Here is a 21352-nt window from a genome sequence, read left to right on the forward strand (position 1 = left end):
GTATCCAAACAAATTGGTAATAACTAGGTGAAAAATTATGAGTTTTCAGAAAAAGTAAAACACAAACACGTAGGGATCTAGGTTGCATAGAAACTTCGTTAAAGATTTATTTCATGTTTGTGAAACGTTTTTAAATCAGAATCTTTTGAAATGCGTGGCAAGACTATTTGTCATTTGATTACTAAAGATAACTTATTTTATTTTCTTATACTTACCATAAAATGACTATTTAGTTTAGGTTTTATTTTCGTACTGAGTTAGTCTAGTCATTACTATAGTTTAGAAGACTATTTGTCATTTGATTACTAAAGATAATCTTTTGAAATGCGTACTGAGTCATGTAGTCTCTTATTCCTCCCATAGCATATTTTCTTACATGAAATAGTTTCGGTGAACAAGGGAGTTATAATTTTAATTAGAACTATATTTTGAGAAATTACATAAAATGACTTTAAACAATCATGAAATGACTACACTAACTCATATAAGTTTGAAATGACTAGAATAACTTTTTGAAACATGAAAATGTACCTTTTTAAATGTGATTTCTTTAAATGCATGAACGAACTTAGATGAGCAAAATAATCTTAGCCGACAAGACTTGATTGTTTAGGAGTTTGGTGAGCCTATCAAATATGATCTTATTGCATGTTTGGGATCTGATATTTACCGGAAGTAAAACTCTATGACTCCAAAGACACATTGGCTATTGTTGATATCATGCAAAGGTGTTACTAAATGAGATAGGCCAGTCCAGTCGAGTGCAAAACCAAGTAGCTGCAACGTTTTCTCTTAGTGCTTTGATCAACAACAATGTCTCTGGTGCGTAGCAACCTTGATTGTTACGTACTCCGAAGTTTTTGTTCAGCCTTGTTTTAATTATATAAACAAATCTTTGTAGTGTTTCAGACCGTTTTCAGACAAAGTAATACAGTAAACAGACAAATCATGAAGAGAAGTGGAAGTTCATGAAGAGGAAGCGGGAACTTCAAATCAAGTGGGAATAAAGAATGGAAGCCTCTAGCTCAGAGAGAGTCTTTGGCAGTTACAGACTTTACATTTCGTATAAGTGTTGTATTCTTTTACTTTGAGAGTTATCCGATTTGTGATCAGAAAATAACAGTAGAGTCGTGAGACTTGAGGCGATTCTCTTGTTGAGAATTCGTATAAGAAGAATCGATATCGAGAGATAGAGATTGCTTCTTGAGTTGTTATTGAAGGTTGTAACCGGAGATTGATTGTTATACAAAGTTGAGTTTCAGGTTTACGATCATTATACATCTTCAAACTTAACAACTATACAATACATAATCTTTATGAACCAAATCAAGACAACATATTTTATTAACCAAAGATCTTATTTCAGTTTATAAAATCAAAACCAAGAGAGCAAAAGACTTACAGGTTTCATAACATAATAACTTATCTATATCACTCACACACACATACATATATCTATGTCGGAACGGTAATAACAAAAACCCTTACACTTATTCAAACAACACAAAATGCACAAACTTCAATTCAAAGGCGAAACAACTTGAAGAACAACACCGGTTTATACGAATAAAGGACTTGTCCAATCGCCAGGCCAAACAAGACTCCGGGCCCATATCCCATTGCCGCTGCTTTCCAGTTGAACACTTGTTCTTGCTTTGAAGGTTCCAGCTCTTGTGCCTCAGGTGTTGATGGTACCTTGTCCTGGAAGCAACTCTCTAGAAGAGGACGCCCACAGAGATTGAGATTCCCTTCAAAAGAGGATTTAGGCTGTCCTCCAAACTGTGTGCTCTGTGGTATCTGGCCCGTGAGTTTGTTATGTGAAACGTTAATGTAGGCCAAGAACGATAAGGTTGCTAGCTCCTTGGGGATGTTTCCTGAGAGTTGGTTCCGAGATAGGTCTAGTGACTGGAGGCTCGTGAGATTAGCCCAAGAGGAAGGAATATGACCAGTGAAATCATTGTTGGATAGGTTGAGCACAATAAGCGACTTCAAAAGGCCTATGGATTCTGGAATCTGTCCTCCAAGTTTGTTTTCAGAGACATCTATTGATGTGTAGGCGAGAAAGATCTTTTCCAGCTCCATGTTTATTCCTTTGTTTCTCAAATACATGGAAGGGTAATAATCATACATGAAAGGATCTCCCATGTACAGTGGCTGGTTTACCTTTTGAGGAGCACTCAGCAAGGGTGTACTCCAGTTGACAAAGTAATCATGTGGTAGGCTTCCGGTGAAATTGTTACGCGATATGTCAAACATTCGCAGTTCCGGAAAGGACAGAGGATGTTGAGGGGAATAGATTGGACCATGGAACATGTTGGACCGTAGGACGATTATTTTTAGGTTCGGTAGTTCTTCCAGCCAAAATGGAAAGGTGTCGGTGATTCTATTGCCCTCCACGTTCAGATACTCTAGGCTTGTGCAATTTGTAAGAGACCTTGGAAGCTTCCCAGTTATTTGATTGTTGCTAACGTCAAGTGTTCTTAGTGAGCCACCTTTGTAGAATAAGTCCGGAAGTCTCCCAATAAGATTGTTGTTTCCGAGATCCAGATCTTGTACTAATGTAATCAAGCATCGGGGAATTGAACCACTGAAATTGTTGTGCGCTAGATCAAGGACACGTAGGTAGCTAATTTGATTGCACAACGAAAGAGGTATTTCTCCTGTGAAACTATTATCTGATGCAAGCACGTAACTCAATACCGGTGAAATAACAGGAAAAGATCCTTGAAAAGCGTTTGACCTCAGATCTAACGATCTAAGTGACGAATTGAGAAGCATTCTTGGCGATCCTTCAAAGCTATTGAGGGAGTTGTGAGACAGAAACAATGCACCCAAAGAAGGTTTACTCCATAACCATTTAGGCACCTCTCCTTTGAGTCTATTGTTTACAGTGCGCAAAATTACCAGCTTAGTTAGATTTTGCATAAATGTGGGGAACTCTTCGATGTTGCAGTTATTCAAAACTAGTTCCTTCAAATTTGGTGATCCAGGATTAAGCCTTGATATAGCATTTCCGGAAAGATCAAGTAACTCTAAAGACTTGAAGCCCAAGGAAAGGCATGGTGAGTAGAGAACAAGGGACGTTTCCAGACAAGAGATTATTGGAAAGAGATAATGAAGAGAGCCTTGATAGATTGAGTAGAGGGGAAAAAGTGCCGGTAAGCTCGTTATCTGAAAGGTCTAATTTCGTTAGACGGTTGAGGCTACTGATGGAGGATGGAATTTCACCGGGTAAGCCCATATGAGAAAGATCCAATGACTCTAAGTTTGTGAGTTTGCCAAGTTGGGGGAGGAATGGGAACGAGTCCAAGTAGTTAAAAGAGAGATCCAGGTACCTGAGGTGGTGTAATCTGAAAAGGCTACTATTAGCATTGAGAGTTCCACTGAGACATGCACCACGCATCTTTAGTACCGTCACGACACCAGTCTCGCTGTCAAAAAACACCCCACTAAAGGACTTGACGTCATTCCTGGTCCAGGATTTTGTCAGTTTTCTTGAGCTAGGCCACTTTTTGAAATCGCATTTGAGGATTGGAAACTCGTTTTTAAAAGCCAGAAGGATCTCAATTTGGTCCGGACGAGGAAATGGTTGAGACACAAGACTGTTGACAAAGAAGCTGGAGACGAAGAGGAAACACGAGATGGAGGAAACATGGAAACACGGTTTCACCATTTGGAAAATAAAGATTGAGACTTGGAATGTATGATTTGGTTTTGCAGCCGAGACAACTTACCAATATATATAGTAAAAAGCATAACGATGATAAGAGTTAAAGTCACGTTGCTCAACTCTTAAATTGTTGAAGTTTCCACTGTGGCTCACAATCTATATTCCGAACAAGATAGATAGCTGCTTACTAGGGACAAAACACGGACTACTAGTTAAATTGTATGTAGAAGTCAGTGGTCATCATAAAAATACAAATGTGATCCCACGATTGTAGCTGGAGAAATTTGGCAACCGACTACTATTCAAAAGCAGAGCCTTCTGCATCACTGAGTCAATAAACCTATGCTAACTTTAACCTCCTGGTTTTAAATTTCAAAGTAGATGACTTTGGACGTGGATTGTTTGAGAGAAGAATGTATCTTTGGACAAATTCGAATAGACCTAATATTAGAGGACCTAGTTTTAACTATGCAAGTGTTACTAAAACTATCTGTAATTTGTAAAACAAAAAAGGTACACTTGAGTCTACATATTCTGTATGAATTTTTGTAAACATGTGTAAAGGAAAAATATTTAAATTTGCAGGTGTTAGCTTGTGAGCTATCTTCATCACATCAATTTAGACTCACGGGAAAGAAGTGTAACTATATGCTTCAGAAGAGAGATCAGTGTGCGGTTTGTATCCATAATACTTTTTCCATGGTAATCAGGACGTATTTCAAAGATATACGATGCAGGGACCTTACTGTGCTGAAAAAGAATATATAAGTTTTGTGTGTATAGTTAGTGATTTGAGGACCCCCAACTTTTTTTGTGTATTGAAGATCAGGATTTGATGAAATGTTGACTAGGTGAACTAGATTGGATGACGAACAGAAGCAGCCATGGCGAGGGTGTGATAGGTCCATGAAACGCTAATTCATGAACAGGCCCGGCTCTCGACAGGAGCGGTTGCCCTGGGTCCATGGGTCCAGAGAAAATTTTAGTGCTATTTTATTAATTTTAATGGTCCATTTCAAATTGTTAAATGATTAAATATTTAATAAAATTATAATAAAGAGTCCATAATTAACTACAAATAATTTGTATATAACAAAAAGACCCAAAAAAATTCTGTGTGTTTCACTATTATATATTTTTTTCCGATAAAAAAAAATTGTTGGTTTAAACTAAAGAACTACAACGAAAAAAAATGTTATGAAAAGGCCTATATTTAATAATTTGCCTAAGGTTTTTAAAATTTTTAAGACGGCACTGTTCATGAAGAACCAAAATATCTGGTCCTCTGGATCAGCCTTTCTTTGAGGAGTCAAGAAAAGCTTAATTAGTATAACTTGTATAGCCTACCTTTACGACAATGTTTTTAGCAACTTCAAAGATATATATTGCTTTGGAGTTATGTTTACGTCCTATAATCATCTCTACTGTAATTATAACTGGGCCTACTCTTACGTCGTGCCATCAGGAATAGAACAAAAAAAGGAAAGCGATGAATATAAAACGGATGTGCATGGAAATTGTGTTACACTTTATATTCCACACAGGGACCACCATGAAACCGACCATATTGGAGTGGTCTCGTTTGTCACATCATATATAACTAGACGTACTTCCTACGTCCACCGAGTGTGAACACTTCTCTCATTCTTGAATACAGGCACCACTATGACACTTACCATATTGGAGTGGTCTCGTTTGTCATATATAACTAGACGTAATTCTTACGTCCACTTAGTGTGAAAAATAAAGAAAAGTTTTGTCACTCTGGTTCATCCATAAAATCCATAACGCATACAACTTGAAAAATCAGAGAATTGATAGTACCATCATTAAGAAAACAAAATTAACTTTATAAACAAAATATTACCTCACAAGGGCACCTGCAATAAAATATGCTCACAACATGACCTTCAAGGTTAGAGTTTACTTCGAAAACAAGTTACACGATATATTATTCATCACTCTGCAAGAACCAACTAATATTATTGATTATACACTGAACTTTGTGAAAGGCTACCTACATACTATTTTTAAGGATCAAACCGAACATAAACCATTTACAAAATTTTGTTACAAGAGATCAAACTGCTTTCAAGATGTTCGTCTAGTAATTAATTGCGAGTTATAGAAAAACTTTGTAAATGATCTATGTTCGGCTTGATCCTTAAGAAAATAGTATGTAGCTTTATGTTGGCTAGAAAACGTCTAACTTATGTATGCTAGACTAAAAAAGCCTAGAACTAAGTTGTGGAAACCTACTTGGTCCAGTAGTTTAACCAATGGTTCATTAATGATTCTACATCAAAAGGTCTTTGTTAAAAGAAAAGTTACCTAAAGCTAAATCCGGATGCAGAGAGTTTCTTAAACAAAATTTATGTCTCTTTCTTCCAATATCCCAACCTTATTTATATACTTTCCAAGATCGGATGTCTTGCCATTTTTCCCTAGATCTACATCTACCTTCTTTTCATCTTTCCTCCAATTTTTCCATTTTCTTGAAATTCGAGTTTATTTCTTTTATCATCATGTTTTCTTCCTTTTCCTGAAATATTGTAGTGTTTTTTGTGCTAAATTGTTTTTTAATCCAGAGATTAGGAACGTTGGGTGAAGTGGACTTATTGTGAGTGAAGGGAATAAAAGAATAGACGGCAATGCAAAATGATGTGAAGTGAAACTACAACTACAAAGTCGGTAAACGAGAGTGTATTAACTCTCTATCATCAGTACTAATATGAATCATTTTCTTTTAGAAAAATGGACCATGGTGGGATATTTCTGATGAGCAAATAACAATTCGTAATGATGTTTTTTGCTCACCTTTTATAAATGTCAACACTCAACAACATGCATTATATGATCTGACTGAAGAATAACTCTTCGCAACAAGAAGTTATGTCGAAAACAAAAAAAAATGATGATTTTATGACGATAAATTCCAATTACAACAGAGAAAATTCCTGAGTTAAATAGGAATTATTTTTGAGTGCAAAATAAAAGGAATGATGGAATGCAACCACGGTTTATATAAATCAATTCATATAAAATAACAAACATTATGCAGGCACAAAATCTGATAAAAATGCAGACTTTTAGTTTACTCCAAAACTGCAACTTCTTGATCAACCCTCCAAAAATTTGCATCGTTGAACTCTTTCACTCCCGAGTTTTCCTTCTGGCTTTCGTTTTCTGAAACTTTCTGAACGATATTACGCTTCAATGGTCCAGCTTCACCAACTATCCCTTCTTTCAAAGCCTGCTCCATTGCTTTCTCTGTCCCTTCTGCTTCCACTCCCACAAACTCCACATCCTCTTCAAACAATGCTCTTACCACCCCCGGAGGAGGAGGCGAGCTTCTGCTTCCAGATGTTGGTGAACCGTTTGCAATAACTGGTTCCGCTTCCAGCATTGGTACATCGATGGATGGGCTCAGACCGGAGCTAGTGACTTGCATTTCAGATGATTCATAGCTGCTCTCTGATGTTGATAATTTGTCAGGAGAGATGATGTCCTTCTGTTTCTCGGTTTGATCATCATCGTCTTCTTCTCCAACCATAACTTCATCGTCGCTGCTACTGCTGCTGCTATTGTTGGCATTTGAGTTTCCGTTCATGTTAACGTCTTCGCTGAACGTGTGGTCTTGGAATGTGAACCAGTCCGAGTTTGTGAGCAAGCTGCGGCCAAATAGTTATCCTTATTTTCAGATTAAATGAAGTTAAAGAAACGATGAGAACAGTTGACAAAAAAAAGAAGGAAGAAACGATGAGAACAAAGATTATTAAAACGCACCTTCCTTGGTCATCTCCAAGTCTCAAGGATGAAATTACTACTTCAGCAGATTCATCGTCAAAGTAAGCATCCTGTATACAACATGAAGACAGAAAAATGCTTCCAGGCTTCTTACATTAATGTGAAAACCAATACAAAGAGTGAAGAAAGGGACTTACAGTATCGTCTCTGTCACGAGTATTTTGGTCCTGAATACAGAGAAAACAAAAGGATTAGTTTGGTGTCTCGAGTAAATCATTGGAAAAAAATGCAAGACAAGCAGCCAAAAAAACACCTCTTCATTATCGTCGTTTCCATAGGTTCTGTAGTTAAATGCTTGGCTCAGATTATTGGCCAGAGCTGCAACATCGTAATCCCTGTCTTCCTCATCGCTATCCCTTGTTCTATCTTGTAGTGTGGTTGGGCGCCTGTATGCGGCATTAGATTTATAAGCATGACGTGAATATAGGGTCACAATGAGAAATGAGAAGCAACAATACTGACTATGACACCAAGACAGGTCTATTAATCTCCCATTCAAGCACATCCACGAGTTTTATAAAGACAACTGTATGAACCAATCCTTATGAGGATGAAATGACTGATAACTTCATGGTTACTAAATTGAGGCCAAGGATGACACAGTGATAAGGGAGAAGAAGAGTTAATGAGAGTACCCGCATGCCCATCTGTACACATTCTCAACAGTGTTGCGCTCTTGCAGAACGCTACTTTGCCACTCCTTCCATTCACTGTTTTCCTGATGATTTCAGGGAGGATAGTACCGTAAGACACACAACGACAGTAGAAAGAAGATCACTAATGATGCTAGAACTCTAATTTGCGAACCAATTACTCACAGAGGATTGTTTGGTTGTAATACTAACCTCAAGAGATGCCTTTATCAAGACACTGGTACCACTCAACTGGACAAGTTTATTCCATAGTCTTGTGATATGTCCAACATATCCAACTCTTGGTGCCTTTTTCCCAGTGGCAGCTACGGTAGGCTGCATATCACAGAGAAAACGTGGCAGACAAATTTGCTTCAACATATAATCATCTAAACAAGAGGACACCAAGGCTATATATATACCAATAATCGATTAAACAAAAAATCGAATTATACCAGATTATCACCAGAAAGAACCGAGTCTTTGTCTGATGAAAGAATTTTGGATATCAGATTGCAGTCTTTAAGGATATGGTTAATCATTGTTTCGCTCGTATTTTCCAAACAAGAGAGTATAATACTCTCCACTTGGTGATGCAGAGCGTTATTGTATGGGTACCTTCATAAGTTAAAAGTATTTAGTTCAAGGAAAATTCAACATCCAGATCAAGAGTTTGAAGTTTAGTAAAACCTTACTCGAAAAATAGTTCAAGGATCCTTTTTATTGTCCCAGAGCTCGCTAATTCTTTCCCAGCAGTTTCATTTCCAGATTTCAACAAAACCGCAATGAATTCTACAATCTGTAAGGAAAAAATAAATCTAACTGAGCCCTAAACTCAGCACTGTGATTCACATTTGAAAATAACAAAACACCATCCAAAAAGCCAACAATTCCTCCTAAGCAGTGCTTAAATTTAGGATCAGACCTTCAGACGATGCTTTCCAAGAGGCGGTCTCAGCTCTCCATACGTTGTAGGTAATACTTTGCTGTCCGACGCTACACTCAGAAGCATAAGCATGTCACCTGTAGCAGAAGACATAAATCTTGTTCATATGAGGACAATGAAGAGACAAGACTTAATTCGACAAAAACTCGCAAGACATAAATCCTACGTATCCAATTTAGTGTAGGAAGGAATCCCCAACAACCATGGAATTAATGAAGTTCCATATCCCGTTATCTACATAAACCAAAATGAAACAGATCCAATAGAATACAACTGAGATATTGAGTAAGCAGAAACTAGACAAATAATAACAAAAAGGTGAGCGTTGTCCATATGATTACTTCCTGTGCATCCAGCCCCAATATTATAACAAAAGAAGAAGAAAACAAAAGGAGTTTAGTGTTTAATAGCATGGGAAACCAACTTACCAAGCTTTGGTAGCATTGCACCAATAGTTTCCTGGGACACTGGAGCGGGGGATTCAAACATATGTTGACCTCTAAAAGAATTGAAGAAATACGATGAAGCAGCAGATCTCCTCGAATCTAACAGAGAGATGCACACAGTAAGTGAATGAACAATGCCAGATTTTGAATGTGAATCTTCTGTAGCATGACCAAATATCCTTGAAACGAAGCTGCAGAAAGAAGATAGAAGTTTTACCATGTCAGAAAATTGCATATATCCGCGAAAACCAGTGAAACTCAAATATGAAAGCAAAGATGACAAACCCAGGGCTCGAGAGTTTTGTAGCTAAAGCTGAAGGTGCATTTCGAGTGATTGCACATAATGTTTCTGCTGCATTTGCCTGGACCTCAGGAGGACTCTGATTCAAGTTACAGAAGGTTGTCAGAAAGTGGAACCACACAAATACTGTAATAACGACAATATTATCAATGATAAATCCCAATAAACCGCTTTTTCAAGTCTCTTTTTCTTTAGGAACAGCCTGAATTTTTATTACTTACTGATTGACTTAGTTTGTCCACAATCATTTCAAGTAAATCGCTATCAGCCAAGTATTGCATCACATCCGGAAAATTGGGATAGACGTGATCGTCAGCCCCAACCAAGCGAACCAAAACCTACGCAAAATCACAAGAAGTTTATTCCAATTAAATCAACCAATTAAAAGATGAGCAATGAAGTCACACCAAGTTGCACAGGGTCTCAGACAATCATTTACCTCCATAATGGATGTTATTCCAATTAAATCAACCAATTGGCTAAACACATTTTGATGCCCCTGAAACCATCAAAAGCAATCTTTAGAAACACAACCAGTGCAATATCTCCCAAAACAATCCAAAATTTAATAAAGTAATCAAGATTTGTTGTTGCATCAAGTGGTAGTTAAATTGAACAATTTAGTCTCACCCTATGTGAATAAGATATTTACAAGGTAAACCGTGATGCGTGAAAAAGATAATCAGGCATTCTCAGAGAAAGCGGCAGTACTTACTTTTATATAGTTCATAAGTGCTGCAGTCTTTCTGATCATAAGGCATATGACAACCTAAAACAAAGAGATAAGAGACGTAAGAACACATTTGGCAGTCCTCAAAATCAGTTACACGTACTTGTTACTAGTAAAAAAAAAAAGAGACCTTGCCGAAATAGCCAGCCAGCAACGCACTATGAGGACGACTTGGTTCCAAAAAGGAGAATAGTAAATCCATCAGCTACAAGATAATAGTAGACCCAACAAATGAGATCAACTATGAGGATACATATACATTAAATCCAAATAAAACGAAACAACTTGGGGAATAAAAAGAAAAACCTTGTCGTCCTCCACCAGAGTCTTAAGAATAACCTCAATTTCACAAGTGAATATCTCACAAGAGACAAACGGATACCTAAGAATCCATCACTAGTTAGAAATAAAGCATTGCCAGAAACATTCAACAGATAAAAAGGAAGGAGATAATACTTGAAAGCACGTTTGGAATCAGCATCGTCCTCCTCCAGAGGTTCTTCAACAACATAACGCAAGAGTTGCTCCACTTGAGCTTTATCCCTTAAACTGCAAACAAACACCAGCACTCACAAACTTTTCCAAGAAAATAAAAATCAGGAAAAATATAGACAAAGATTGAAAGGGGCATATACAAATGAATGAGACGGCTATTCAAAGCTTTGCATTCTTGAATGATTTCTTCCTCGTCAAGAAGCTCTTCCAATGTGTAACTCTCCTTGTCTAGTATCGAATCCACCTGTTATTATTATTATTAAACAAATTGAAAAATACATGAAATGTTCAAGCTCAATGTTAACACTCGAAGATGAACAAATTGATAATGATAATTGATAAATCTCCTACGAATCCCAGATAAACCTTCCGCTAATCAATCTCAGGATTCAATCGTCTCTCTACACAATGAAACAACGAAAATGCAAACGACGAAGAACCATTTCGACGGAGATCGATTATTGAGTAAGACAAGCGCGAGCAATATGGAGCGAGAAATGGGATCTGATAAAGACTAGTACTCACAGGAGAGGAGGCGGAGAGAGAGGCGAGCTTCCAGAACATGGCGGCGTGAGGAAGGAGATGCTTTGCTTTGCAGTGTGGTTTAGAACCCTAAGCAGCAGAGGAATCGTTGTAGATTGAGATTTTTTTGGGTGTGCAAATCGATCAGTAGTAGTCAATGGGGGAGATCCAGAGAGAGAATGGGCATCGGAGTTTCTCCTGATATTATTATGAGTATTTTTCTCCTTTTTCCAAATATCTCCGCTGTCTCTCTTGCAAATAAAGGTTTTTAATATTCTAAAATAACATTTTTGGAATCCGATGCAAATAAACCCCAAGATAATTATAGTTTAGTTCTAGGATTTGCTACCATTCAAATATTCTCCCTTTCATTTTTGTGTTTTTACCACTCTAATAATTGTTAATTAACAAAAATTAAGCAAATATGATATGAGACATAACCGAAATCTGGATTGACAACCCTCTTCATTTCAAAGTTCAAATCCTCTTTCACCAAATGATATATGTTTAAATGTTCTATACTTCTTTTAGTTCTGAAATATAATTTATGTGCATGTTAAACCATTGTTAAGCAAATATAAATTCTCAGTTTTTGTTCAAAAAATAAAAAAAAATCGGTTCTTTGTGTAAGATGTTTTTTCAAATTATTTTGTTCAAAAATAATTTAATTTGATTTTATACTACCACATTTGTTTATTAGTTGAATGTAGTGCTGGGAATATGAATCATTATCCGCGGGCCCCGCCCCATTTGACCCGCTGCGGGGCGGGTGCGGGTCGAATGATTTGAAAAATTTGGTTCGCGGGTGCGGGTGCGGGTTGAGTGATTTTTATGCGGGGCGGGGTGCGGGTCAGCCAAAATTCAGTGCGGGTACCCGCCAACCCGCAAAAACTAAAAAAAAAGATTTTTTTTAAAAATATTATTTTTAAATAGAAAATAATTTAATTTTAATTATAAATAGATTAATATTTATTATTTTTAATAAAAAATATTTAAAATATTAAATTTTATTGTTATTTTTAATAAAAAATATTTAAAATATTAAATTTTATTGTTATTTTAATAAAAACTATTTAAATTAATAATTTTAAATATTATTAATATTATCCGCGGGTCTAGCGGATCACCCGCGGGTTTTAGCGGGGCGGGTGCGGATTTCATATTTTCTTCTTGCGGGTCAAGCGGGTCAAATTTTTTGAGTAAAAAAAATCAGTTTACCCGCGGGTTGGCGGATCAGCGGGGCGGGTTTGACCCGCAACCCAGCTCTAGTTGAATGCTTGGTGACCAACTAAATGCAATGTTTTTTCATATATGACCCAAACTATAGTCAAACCGACAAATTAACCGGAAAGATTTACTAAAACACTTGTTAGTTAAAAATCAGATAAAAATAAAACCAACAAAAATATACATTAACATGCGTGTCGAAACAAATTGACAAATAAAAAAAGAAAATTTTGATTGTTCTTTTTTATAAAACAATTAAAATAATTTTTTACAGAAAGTTTACTAAAACAATTAATCTTAGGGTTTTAGTTAGTAGTTTTATGAATATTGAAAATTTAATTAATAATTTTCCAGATCTTGATAAAATTACTATTTCACCTCAAAAAAAACAAAGAGAATGGTGATAATTAGATTAGTTGATGTGATTCAATATTAGTTTATTTTTGTTATTGATGATCGATTATAATTTCAGTGTTTTTGCTTTTGGTTTATTCTGAATTTAAAATTTAATTTATAATAACTGTTATTAATTATGTATAACTTTAAATATTTATTCAAAAAAAAATTCTATAAGAAGTTAGTCAAATAATTTGTTTTCTTTTAATTATGTAAAAATTTAAATTTATAAATATAATTATATTTTATAAATAAAAGTCAATTTCTATTTTGTCTTATATTTCTAATAATTAATCTATGGACTTCAAACACATTCAATTAAATAACTTTGGTGATCCAAGGAATAGTCCGGTTTAATGTCGAATCGGATTGAAAAACATTAATTAAGCGTTAATCCAAAAAGTAGACACAGGTGGGTTAGTTAATAAAGATATTTTGGTTTAAATTGGTTTAAGCCAATTGGATGTGGAGTTGGGGTATATTCCTCCATTAATCGATCGAATGACTCACTCTCGCATAAACCTTCCCCTTTTCAACGAAAACCATCTTCCTCTTCCCCTTTGGTGGTAGCTTTAGGGTTTCCTCATTTCATCCACTTCCCAAGCTCCATGGCTTCGTTCCTCTCTGCTTGATTCTCTCTCTCTCTCTCAGGTAACACACAGCTCCTCGATCTACGTGCTCCCTCCTCTCTGTAGTATCTTAGATCTCCGAACAAATCTAGTTGAAATCAAATCTGCCTTTCGAGAACTTGGATTAGATCTTTCAACTGTGTAGAAAAGCAGAGGATTAGACCTTGATTTGATTCGTATATATGATTCCTTCTTCGTATCTAATTGATTTTTCAACTGTGTTGTTGTTGTTGGTGAAGAAGAAGAAGAAGAGATGAATGTGAGTCATGCATCGGTGCATCCGGTGGAAGATCCTCCTCCAGCTACAGCCACGCCAGTAGAGAATCATCCGCCACGTGTTAGGATGGACGATATAGAAGGGATGCCTGGCACTTTACTCGGCGTTGCTCTTCGTTTCTTCCAGTTCTTGTTCGCAGCTGCTTCTCTTTCCGTCATGGCTTCTACTTCTGATTTCCCTTCCGTCACCGCCTTCTGGTAAAACATTGCTCTTGTTTGCTTCCGCCATCTGCTTATTAGTGTTTTCAAGGGCTTCTTATGTTTCTGTGATGGTATACTAATGGAATCTGTTTGCTTCGAAGTTTAATACACAGCAAGTGTCAGGGGTTTATGGCGTAATGTGATTGGTTTATGAAGGTCGCGGGTTTATTAGCATCGTTAAGGCTGATCAGAAGCAAATGTAACAACACCTTTTTGAAAGAAATTGTATTAGGAATTTTAATACCTGTGTGGTGTTTTTTCTCCATTTGGGGTTTATCATGGTAACTTGAAACTAGATGAGCTGTCTTTGAGAAGTTTATTATATCATTATCATGCTTCATGTGGTCACTGTAACTAATCATGTTTTGTAGAATGGTTTGTCTGTTGGTGATTAGTTTTGCCTTAGTGACAGGTGCTGACTTTGTCTTTGGTTCCTCTGTTGCAAATTCTCTAGAGTCGACATAACGAATGTTTGTAGTAGGGGTTAAGCTTTGGACATAGTGTGATAGTTGAATCGATTGCTCATGTTGGTTATATTTTTGTATTATTTTTTGGTGACTGTTAGATTTTGCTAAAGATAGTTTACTGTTTTTGCTTTAATCAGCTACCTAGTTGCAGCCACTGGACTGCAGAGCTTGTGGAGTCTTTCACTAGCCGCCGTTGATGTATATGCCATTATGGTCAAACGTTCTCTACAGAACCGACGGCTTGTGAGCGTGTTTGCAATTGGTGATGGGGTGAGAGAGAGAGATTAACCACACTCATTAAGCCTCTTAATTTATCAGTGAGCAATGGACAAATAATAAATCCTTTTTTTGGAAATTTCAGGTGACATCGACACTGACTTTTGCAGCGGCTTGTGCGTCGGCAGGCATAACGGTGCTGATAGACAATGATCTGAATAGCTGCGCACAAAACCACTGTGTTCAGTTTGAAACATCAACCGCATTAGCCTTCATAAGCTGGTTTGCTGCTTTGCCTTCTTTTCTCTTCAACTTCTGGTCTCTCGCATCCCGTTGATTAAAAAAGACAGATAGAAAAGATGATGTTGCTGCTCCACGAGCATGCGTTTCCACGGTGTGTTAAATGTGTGTGTGGGGGTTTTTTCACGGTGTATAGTGACTGTTTTTTTCTTATTCGGGTTTGGATCCAACATTCTTCTAAACCCGTTACCAGGAAACTGGGAACTGTTGTTCGTTTTGTTAAACACTGACAAAAGATTGGTGGGCTTTGGGATCTATGATTGAAAGGGAAAGTTCAGTTCTTGTAGCTTCAAGTACTTTCAGATTGTCATAGTTATGTAAGCAAAAGGAGCATATGATTCTCCTGTAAGCAACATAAGAAAGATAGACAGAAACATATTGAATAAGAAAGTGAAACAGATACAAAACTAGAATCCATACATCATACCTTCTAAGACTCCCATTATAATACAAATCCTTAATAAACCACTTTTAGAGACCAACCTCAAAAAAAAGCTAAACCCAAACATAGTATTTCTACCAGATTTTGAGATTCTCCAGTCTCTCTTTCACAGTCTCATGTTCTCCCTTAGAATCCTTCAATGCTGCTCTATCCGTTTCTGAAACAGGTTTAGCACTTGCTTCTAACTCGATTTCAAGATTATCAGGCAAGCTTAGAGCTCTTTCCTCTCTTTCCTGGACCACAGGCTTCACAGAGGTCTGGACATTCACTTTCCTAACAGGTAAAGCCTCTTCCTTTCTGATCTGCGGTGGGGCTGAAGCAAAAACAGGCACCGCAGTTCTAATAGTGACAGGAGGCGCGATCCTCACAGGCGCTGCAGTGCGCATCATCGATGGTACATACACAGAAGGTCGCTGCTGCTGTTGAGTGTTTGCACAAGTTGGAGGAGGTGCAGAGAAGACCGGTACAGAGTTTCTGATCGTCACAGGCGGAGCCATCCCGTTGCATGGTGATCTCATATGCCTCATGGGAACATAAGGAGGCGCTGCTGCCGCTCCCGGAGTTGCTGCAGCGAATCTCTGCTGCGGAGGCCTGTAGTTGCGGTTTTCCAAAGCTGCTGCAATGGCTCTTTCGACGGAGGCTGCTGATACGGATCTGGAGGTTCTAGAGGAAGGCTTTGGGCAGATGAAGGGTAAGATCCTCGATGTGGTTGCATGAGAAGGCTGTGGACTCGTCGGTCTAAGGCTCTGCATGAAGAACTTCTTCGCAAACGGAACCGGCGCGCTCGAGGAGCTTCCACTGCCAATGTTTTCCTTGATACGGTAGTTTATCAAGGCTCTTGCTATTATCACCTGCTCTAGCTCGTCACTGTTCTCACTCTCGGGCATTGAGTTTGAAGTTTCCTTAGCCACTGTTACCAAACAAGAACGGAGATCAAAACAAATCTTACCATGTAAGCATAAACAATATAGAAACTCACGTTGTTTAAGGGAAGACCAAGCAGCCATAGCAGCATTCTTCTCTGCTTGCTTCTTGTTCTTAGCGGGATCTCCGGTGAAGGTGATTCCAGCTAACTCTACGGTGCCAGTAAACACGGGCTGGTGGCCAAGACCAGACCTGAAGGTCGTGTAACGCGGAAGAGGAGCTCCCACTCTTTGAGCTATCTCTTGCAAGAGATTCTTGTACACACCCGTCTCATCCTACACCATCAGAGCCACAAGTATAACATTCAACACAAAGGAAGCATGCATCAAGAACCAAGAACAAGATTCAATCCATAAGCATCAAGAACCTAAATCGCTAAGCACACTAACCAAGATCCTAGCGGCGAGAGAGTGAGAAGGGCCGCGGTTAGAGAGGGCACCGAGAGCAACTTCAGCAGCGGAGTGCTCAGCTTGACGGAGAGTGGAACAGTACTGAGGACTCTCGAAGATCTCGCCGTTAAAGTTAACGGTGGCCTTGAAACGCGGCGCGTGGTCGGGACCTTCCCTTAGGCAAGTGTACGAAGGGAGGCCGAAGCAGCTCCTCTGCGCGAGCTCCTGCAGCTGATTCTTGTACATTTTCTTAGTTTCTTACAGCTACACAAAACAAAACAAAACTTCGGTTTTTGGAGAGAGAGGTCAAAAAAGGTTTGATTTTTAGGGTTTTGTTTCCATCAATCGTCGAATCAGTGGAAATCACGAGCTGGGTTGCTGCTTGAATAGGCCTGGTGTGGCCGGAATGGAGATGAGGAAGGCGAAATCAGAGGAGATTTAGGGTTCTTTAGCAGAGAGAGAAGGGGGAAAGAAGGAGAGAGAGAGAGGGGATGTGAGTGGGGTTTTTGATTTTAATGAATTGTAATTAATGGAGAATTTATTATCTACTTTATTTGCTGGTAGTCAACTGAACGTTAGCCCTGCATGGATGTGATTTCTTTTTTTAATTATTTTTCTTATATACTAAAACCCCTGTATATATCTCAAATTAAAAAGGGGTGTTACCTGAATATACGAAAGAAATAAAATGTCATATGATACTTGTCTCTCCTTTATAAACAAAATACTCAAAAGTAAATTAAATTAAAAGTATTTATTTTATTGTCTGATTTTTAGTTAAATATTTTGATTTTTAATGTTTATGATGTGCTGCTTCATAGTTTTATATTTATTCTGAATTTCTTCTGCATGTTCTGGTATTTATATATTTGTATACCATAATTATGTATGATTAATATATATATATACATATATATATATATATATATTCTTAAAAATTACTCATTAAAATATATAGAGTTTCTTATAAAATTTAAGAGAAGATAAATTCCTTTGATTTTTTTTAATTTTGATTGAATTTATATGATCCAGTTACAACTTATTAAGTTCAACTTATTACGTTCAGTTTGCATACAATTTTTGTTGTAGAAAACATTTTGATTTCATTTAATGTATTTGAGGATCTATTTCATTCTTCATTTAATGTCTTTGAGGATCTATTTCATTGTAAGATTTGGAGACAAGTTATTACACTTTTTAATAATACCAAATTTAGCAATGATCACTACAAGAAAACGTAAGTTTAACGAGGATAATTAACGAGGAAAAATAATCCTCGTAAAAGTACGTTGATTTTACGAGGAAAGTACGTGGAAAAAGAGAAGCATCGTTATTTCGTCGTAAGGTAACGACAAAACAATTTCGTCGTAAAGACGATGTAAATTGACGTGGCTTTTACGAGGAAACACTATTTCCTTGTAAATACCACGTAAACTTCGCGAGTTCTTTACGACGAAATACTTTACGTGTACTTAACGAGGAAATTTTGAATCCACCAACTTGGTAGGTAGCTCACGTTTTTTTTGGCCATCCAATTAATTTTCGTTGTAATTTCACACGAGGCTATACTTTTCACACATATGAGTATGGTAGACAGCGGACGACCAGTAACTATGGAATATGTGTGAAAGGGGAAATAGATTTCTACGGGATCTTGACGGAGATTATTGAAGTCGAATTTCCAGGGATATTGAAGCTGAAATGCGTCCTCTTCCAATGTGAATGGTTCGATTCCGTCGTCACAGAGGTGTTCGGTCTAACAAATTCGGTATAGTTGATGTCAACGGTGGACGAAGGTACAACAAATTCGAGCCTTTCATCTTAGCTTCACAAGCAGACCAAGTTAGCTTCCTTCCATACCCTCGAATGAGAGATTCGGGTATAAATTGGTTAGCTGTGATCAAAGTTACACCTCGAGGACGAATTATCAGTGGAGAAGAACCACCATTGCAAGAAGAACAGATAAATGAAGTCGAGGAACCTGAACAAGAAATTGATGACATCCTTCTCATTGATCCGCATAATCACGAGTACGAAGATCTTACCGACGATGCCACAGACGAAGCTGTTAAAGACGAGTTTAATGAAAATAATGATGTTTCTAGTGATGACGAGAATGTTGATGTATCCGATTGATGTATTTGATTTTATGTAGTTTGTTTTATGAATAAGATAATGTGGGAGTTTGATTTATGAATAAGGTAATGTGAAAGTTTATTTTAATTATGAATATGGACTTGTGGTTTGGGGTTTGGAATATTTTATAAATAGGGTTTGAGGTGAAAGAATAGATTGAGGTTCAAGGGTAGATGGGTTTGGGGTTTGGAATATATGAAGTAGAAGATAAGGAAGATGGGGTTTGGGGTTTCGGATTTTAGGGATTTATACGTAATACTCGTTAATTCCTCGTAAGCCAAAATCGTCGTAAGGTTGTCGTAAGGCCACGAGGAGTTTACGACGAAATTAAAAAAAATAAAGAAAGCGGGGCACGCTAATTCCACGCAAGCCAAAATCGTCGTAAGGTTGTCGTAAGGCCACGAGGAGTTTACGACGAAATTAAAAAAAAATAAAGAAAGCGGGGCACGCTAATTCCACGTAAGACTCTCTGAGTGAATGAAAATAAGTAATTGTGGTTTGGAATGAAAATAAAGATAGGGTTTGGAATATATGAAGTAGAAGATAAGGAATATGGGGTTTGGGGTTTGGGGTTTCGGGTTTTAGGGATTTAAATGGAATACTCGTTAATTCCTCGTATGTTAACGTCGAACTTACGACGAATTCCTCGTAAATACCACGTAGGACAGATTCGTCGTAAATACCACGTAGGACAGATTCGTCGTAAATACCACGTAGGACAGATTCGTCGTAAATACCACGTAGGACAGATTCGTCGTAAATACCACGTAGGAGAGATTCGTCGTAAATACCACGTAAAGTAAATGATGAACGCGGCCCACTTTAATTCCACGTAGGACGGAATCGTCGTAAACACCTCGTAACCAAAATCGTCGTAAACACCTCGTACCGTAAAAACTAGAAAAAAAAAAAAGAAGAAAAAATATACTGGATTTACATGTGGCAAGACTTCCAGCAATTATATTACTTAAGTCTCACCAACATAAATTCCAATATCTTCTTCTCTTCCTTTTTTTTCAAATTTTTATAATTTGAATAGGATTGGATTTGAGAGTATGAAGTGAGATAGGGTGTGATTTGGGAGTTTGGGTGTGGGTTGAGAAGGAGAGTTACGGGTATATATTTATAGGGAAGCTTTCCTCGGTAATTCCACGTAAGCAAAATCGTCGTAACGTCCTCGTACCTAAAAAACACGGGCCTTTGTAATTCCTCGTAACTTCCTCGTATAATAAAACGCGGGCCTTTGTAATCACGTGGTCTTTACGAGGAAAGCTATCAAGATATTTACGTTTACTTTACGAGTATTTACTTTCGAGTTATTTACGTGGCTTTAACGAGGAATGGCTTTCGAGGTATTTACGAGGAAATTTAGTGACGTCCTTACGTGGAAGCTTTACGTGGTCTTTACGACGAAATATTCTTCTTCGCTTTTACGACGAAATTATTTCCTCGCTACGCTACGACGAATTAGCGAGGATATATGCGTTACGACAAACGTATAACGACGAAACGGGTTTCCTCGCTAATTCCTCGTAACACTGCTTTCACGACGAAATCACGAGGAAAACTGCCCTCGTAAAACTTGTGTTTTCTTGTAGTGGATATATACTTGAACAAAAGTATTCTGTATTCTCACCAGAATTATATATGATTTTAGCATTTTAACGGTCTACCACTAGAGAACTAGTGGAAAGTCGCATTCCAATAAAAAGGGAATATGAAGATGAAAAGGAAAAAATAAAGAGAAATTACAAATACAGCTGCAGACCTAAGAAATAGTGCTTTTGATTTATTTTTCTCATGTATTGAATTAATATGTTCACACACCTCTGAAGAATAATGTTACCTTTTGATTTAGTTTTGAAGTATGCACACAAGTCAATGGTTGAATTAGATCTCAAATCCTGAAATTACCAAAAAGCATATTTAGTTTAGAGAGAGATAAGGGGTAGTCTCGTAAGTAAAGACAATGAGTGTTTTGCAGTAATGAAAGGTGGGATTAATAATCATAGTTAAGCTTAGTGGCCAACATTAACTTTTTAATTTATTTTTGTTTTCCATTTAGTCTCCTAAAGTTGATGAAGTTTGACTGATTATTCATCACATCACCACTCGTCTACCATTAGTTTGTACTTGCCAGATTTTTTCTTTCTTATATTGACTTTTTAACTGTGCACAAAATTTACCTTGTTTATTGGGG

General features: G+C 37.3%; 4 protein-coding genes across 6 annotated transcripts; 1 reads left to right on the forward strand and 3 right to left on the reverse strand.

Moving 5' to 3' along the window:
• Positions 1-485: 485 nt before the first annotated feature.
• Positions 486-6322, reverse strand: LOC103864944 (receptor-like protein 54). The gene has a single exon (XM_033289255.1). The coding sequence runs from the start codon at positions 2923-2925 to the stop codon at positions 1525-1527; it is 1401 nt and encodes a 466-aa protein (XP_033145146.1). The 5' UTR covers positions 2926-6322; the 3' UTR covers positions 486-1524.
• A 241-nt stretch (positions 6323-6563) lies between these two features.
• On the reverse strand, positions 6564-11591 carry LOC103864882 (serine/threonine-protein phosphatase 6 regulatory subunit 3). Its single transcript, XM_009142649.3, has 19 exons — positions 11553-11591; positions 11168-11271; positions 10989-11081; positions 10839-10914; positions 10663-10737; positions 10518-10571; positions 10242-10301; positions 10024-10140; positions 9787-9881; positions 9484-9692; positions 9035-9132; positions 8805-8908; positions 8565-8727; positions 8323-8445; positions 8113-8195; positions 7731-7863; positions 7615-7644; positions 7457-7527; positions 6564-7341 (listed from the first exon to the last, which is right to left on the reverse strand). Exons 1-19 carry the CDS (start codon positions 11589-11591, stop codon positions 6765-6767), a joined length of 2304 nt encoding a protein of 767 aa, XP_009140897.1. The 3' UTR covers positions 6564-6764.
• A 2027-nt stretch (positions 11592-13618) lies between these two features.
• On the forward strand, positions 13619-15541 carry LOC103864883 (CASP-like protein 5A2). 3 transcript variants are annotated; one of them, XM_009142650.2, is made up of 4 exons: positions 13619-13823; positions 14041-14275; positions 14883-15015; positions 15107-15541. In XM_009142650.2, the coding sequence occupies exons 2-4, from the start codon at positions 14055-14057 to the stop codon at positions 15296-15298; spliced, it is 546 nt and encodes a 181-aa protein (XP_009140898.1). In that variant the 5' UTR covers positions 13619-13823; positions 14041-14054; the 3' UTR covers positions 15299-15541. The 3 variants fall into 3 exon arrangements, with proteins under 3 accessions (XP_009140898.1, XP_009140899.1, XP_018514155.1); XM_009142651.3 differs by having other exon boundaries at positions 13626-13823; positions 14044-14275; XM_018658639.2 differs by having other exon boundaries at positions 13640-13815; positions 14039-14275.
• Positions 15542-15623: 82 nt separating this feature from the next.
• Positions 15624-17635, reverse strand: LOC103864884 (double-stranded RNA-binding protein 2). Its single transcript, XM_009142652.3, has 3 exons — positions 17017-17635; positions 16683-16902; positions 15624-16613 (listed from the first exon to the last, which is right to left on the reverse strand). The coding sequence occupies exons 1-3, from the start codon at positions 17260-17262 to the stop codon at positions 15778-15780; spliced, it is 1302 nt and encodes a 433-aa protein (XP_009140900.1). The 5' UTR covers positions 17263-17635; the 3' UTR covers positions 15624-15777.
• Between the last annotated feature and the right edge of the window lie 3717 nt (positions 17636-21352).

Source organism: Brassica rapa, chromosome A04 (assembly GCF_000309985.2).
Source record: "Brassica rapa cultivar Chiifu-401-42 chromosome A04, CAAS_Brap_v3.01, whole genome shotgun sequence".
Lineage (NCBI taxonomy): Eukaryota > Viridiplantae > Streptophyta > Magnoliopsida > Brassicales > Brassicaceae > Brassica > Brassica rapa.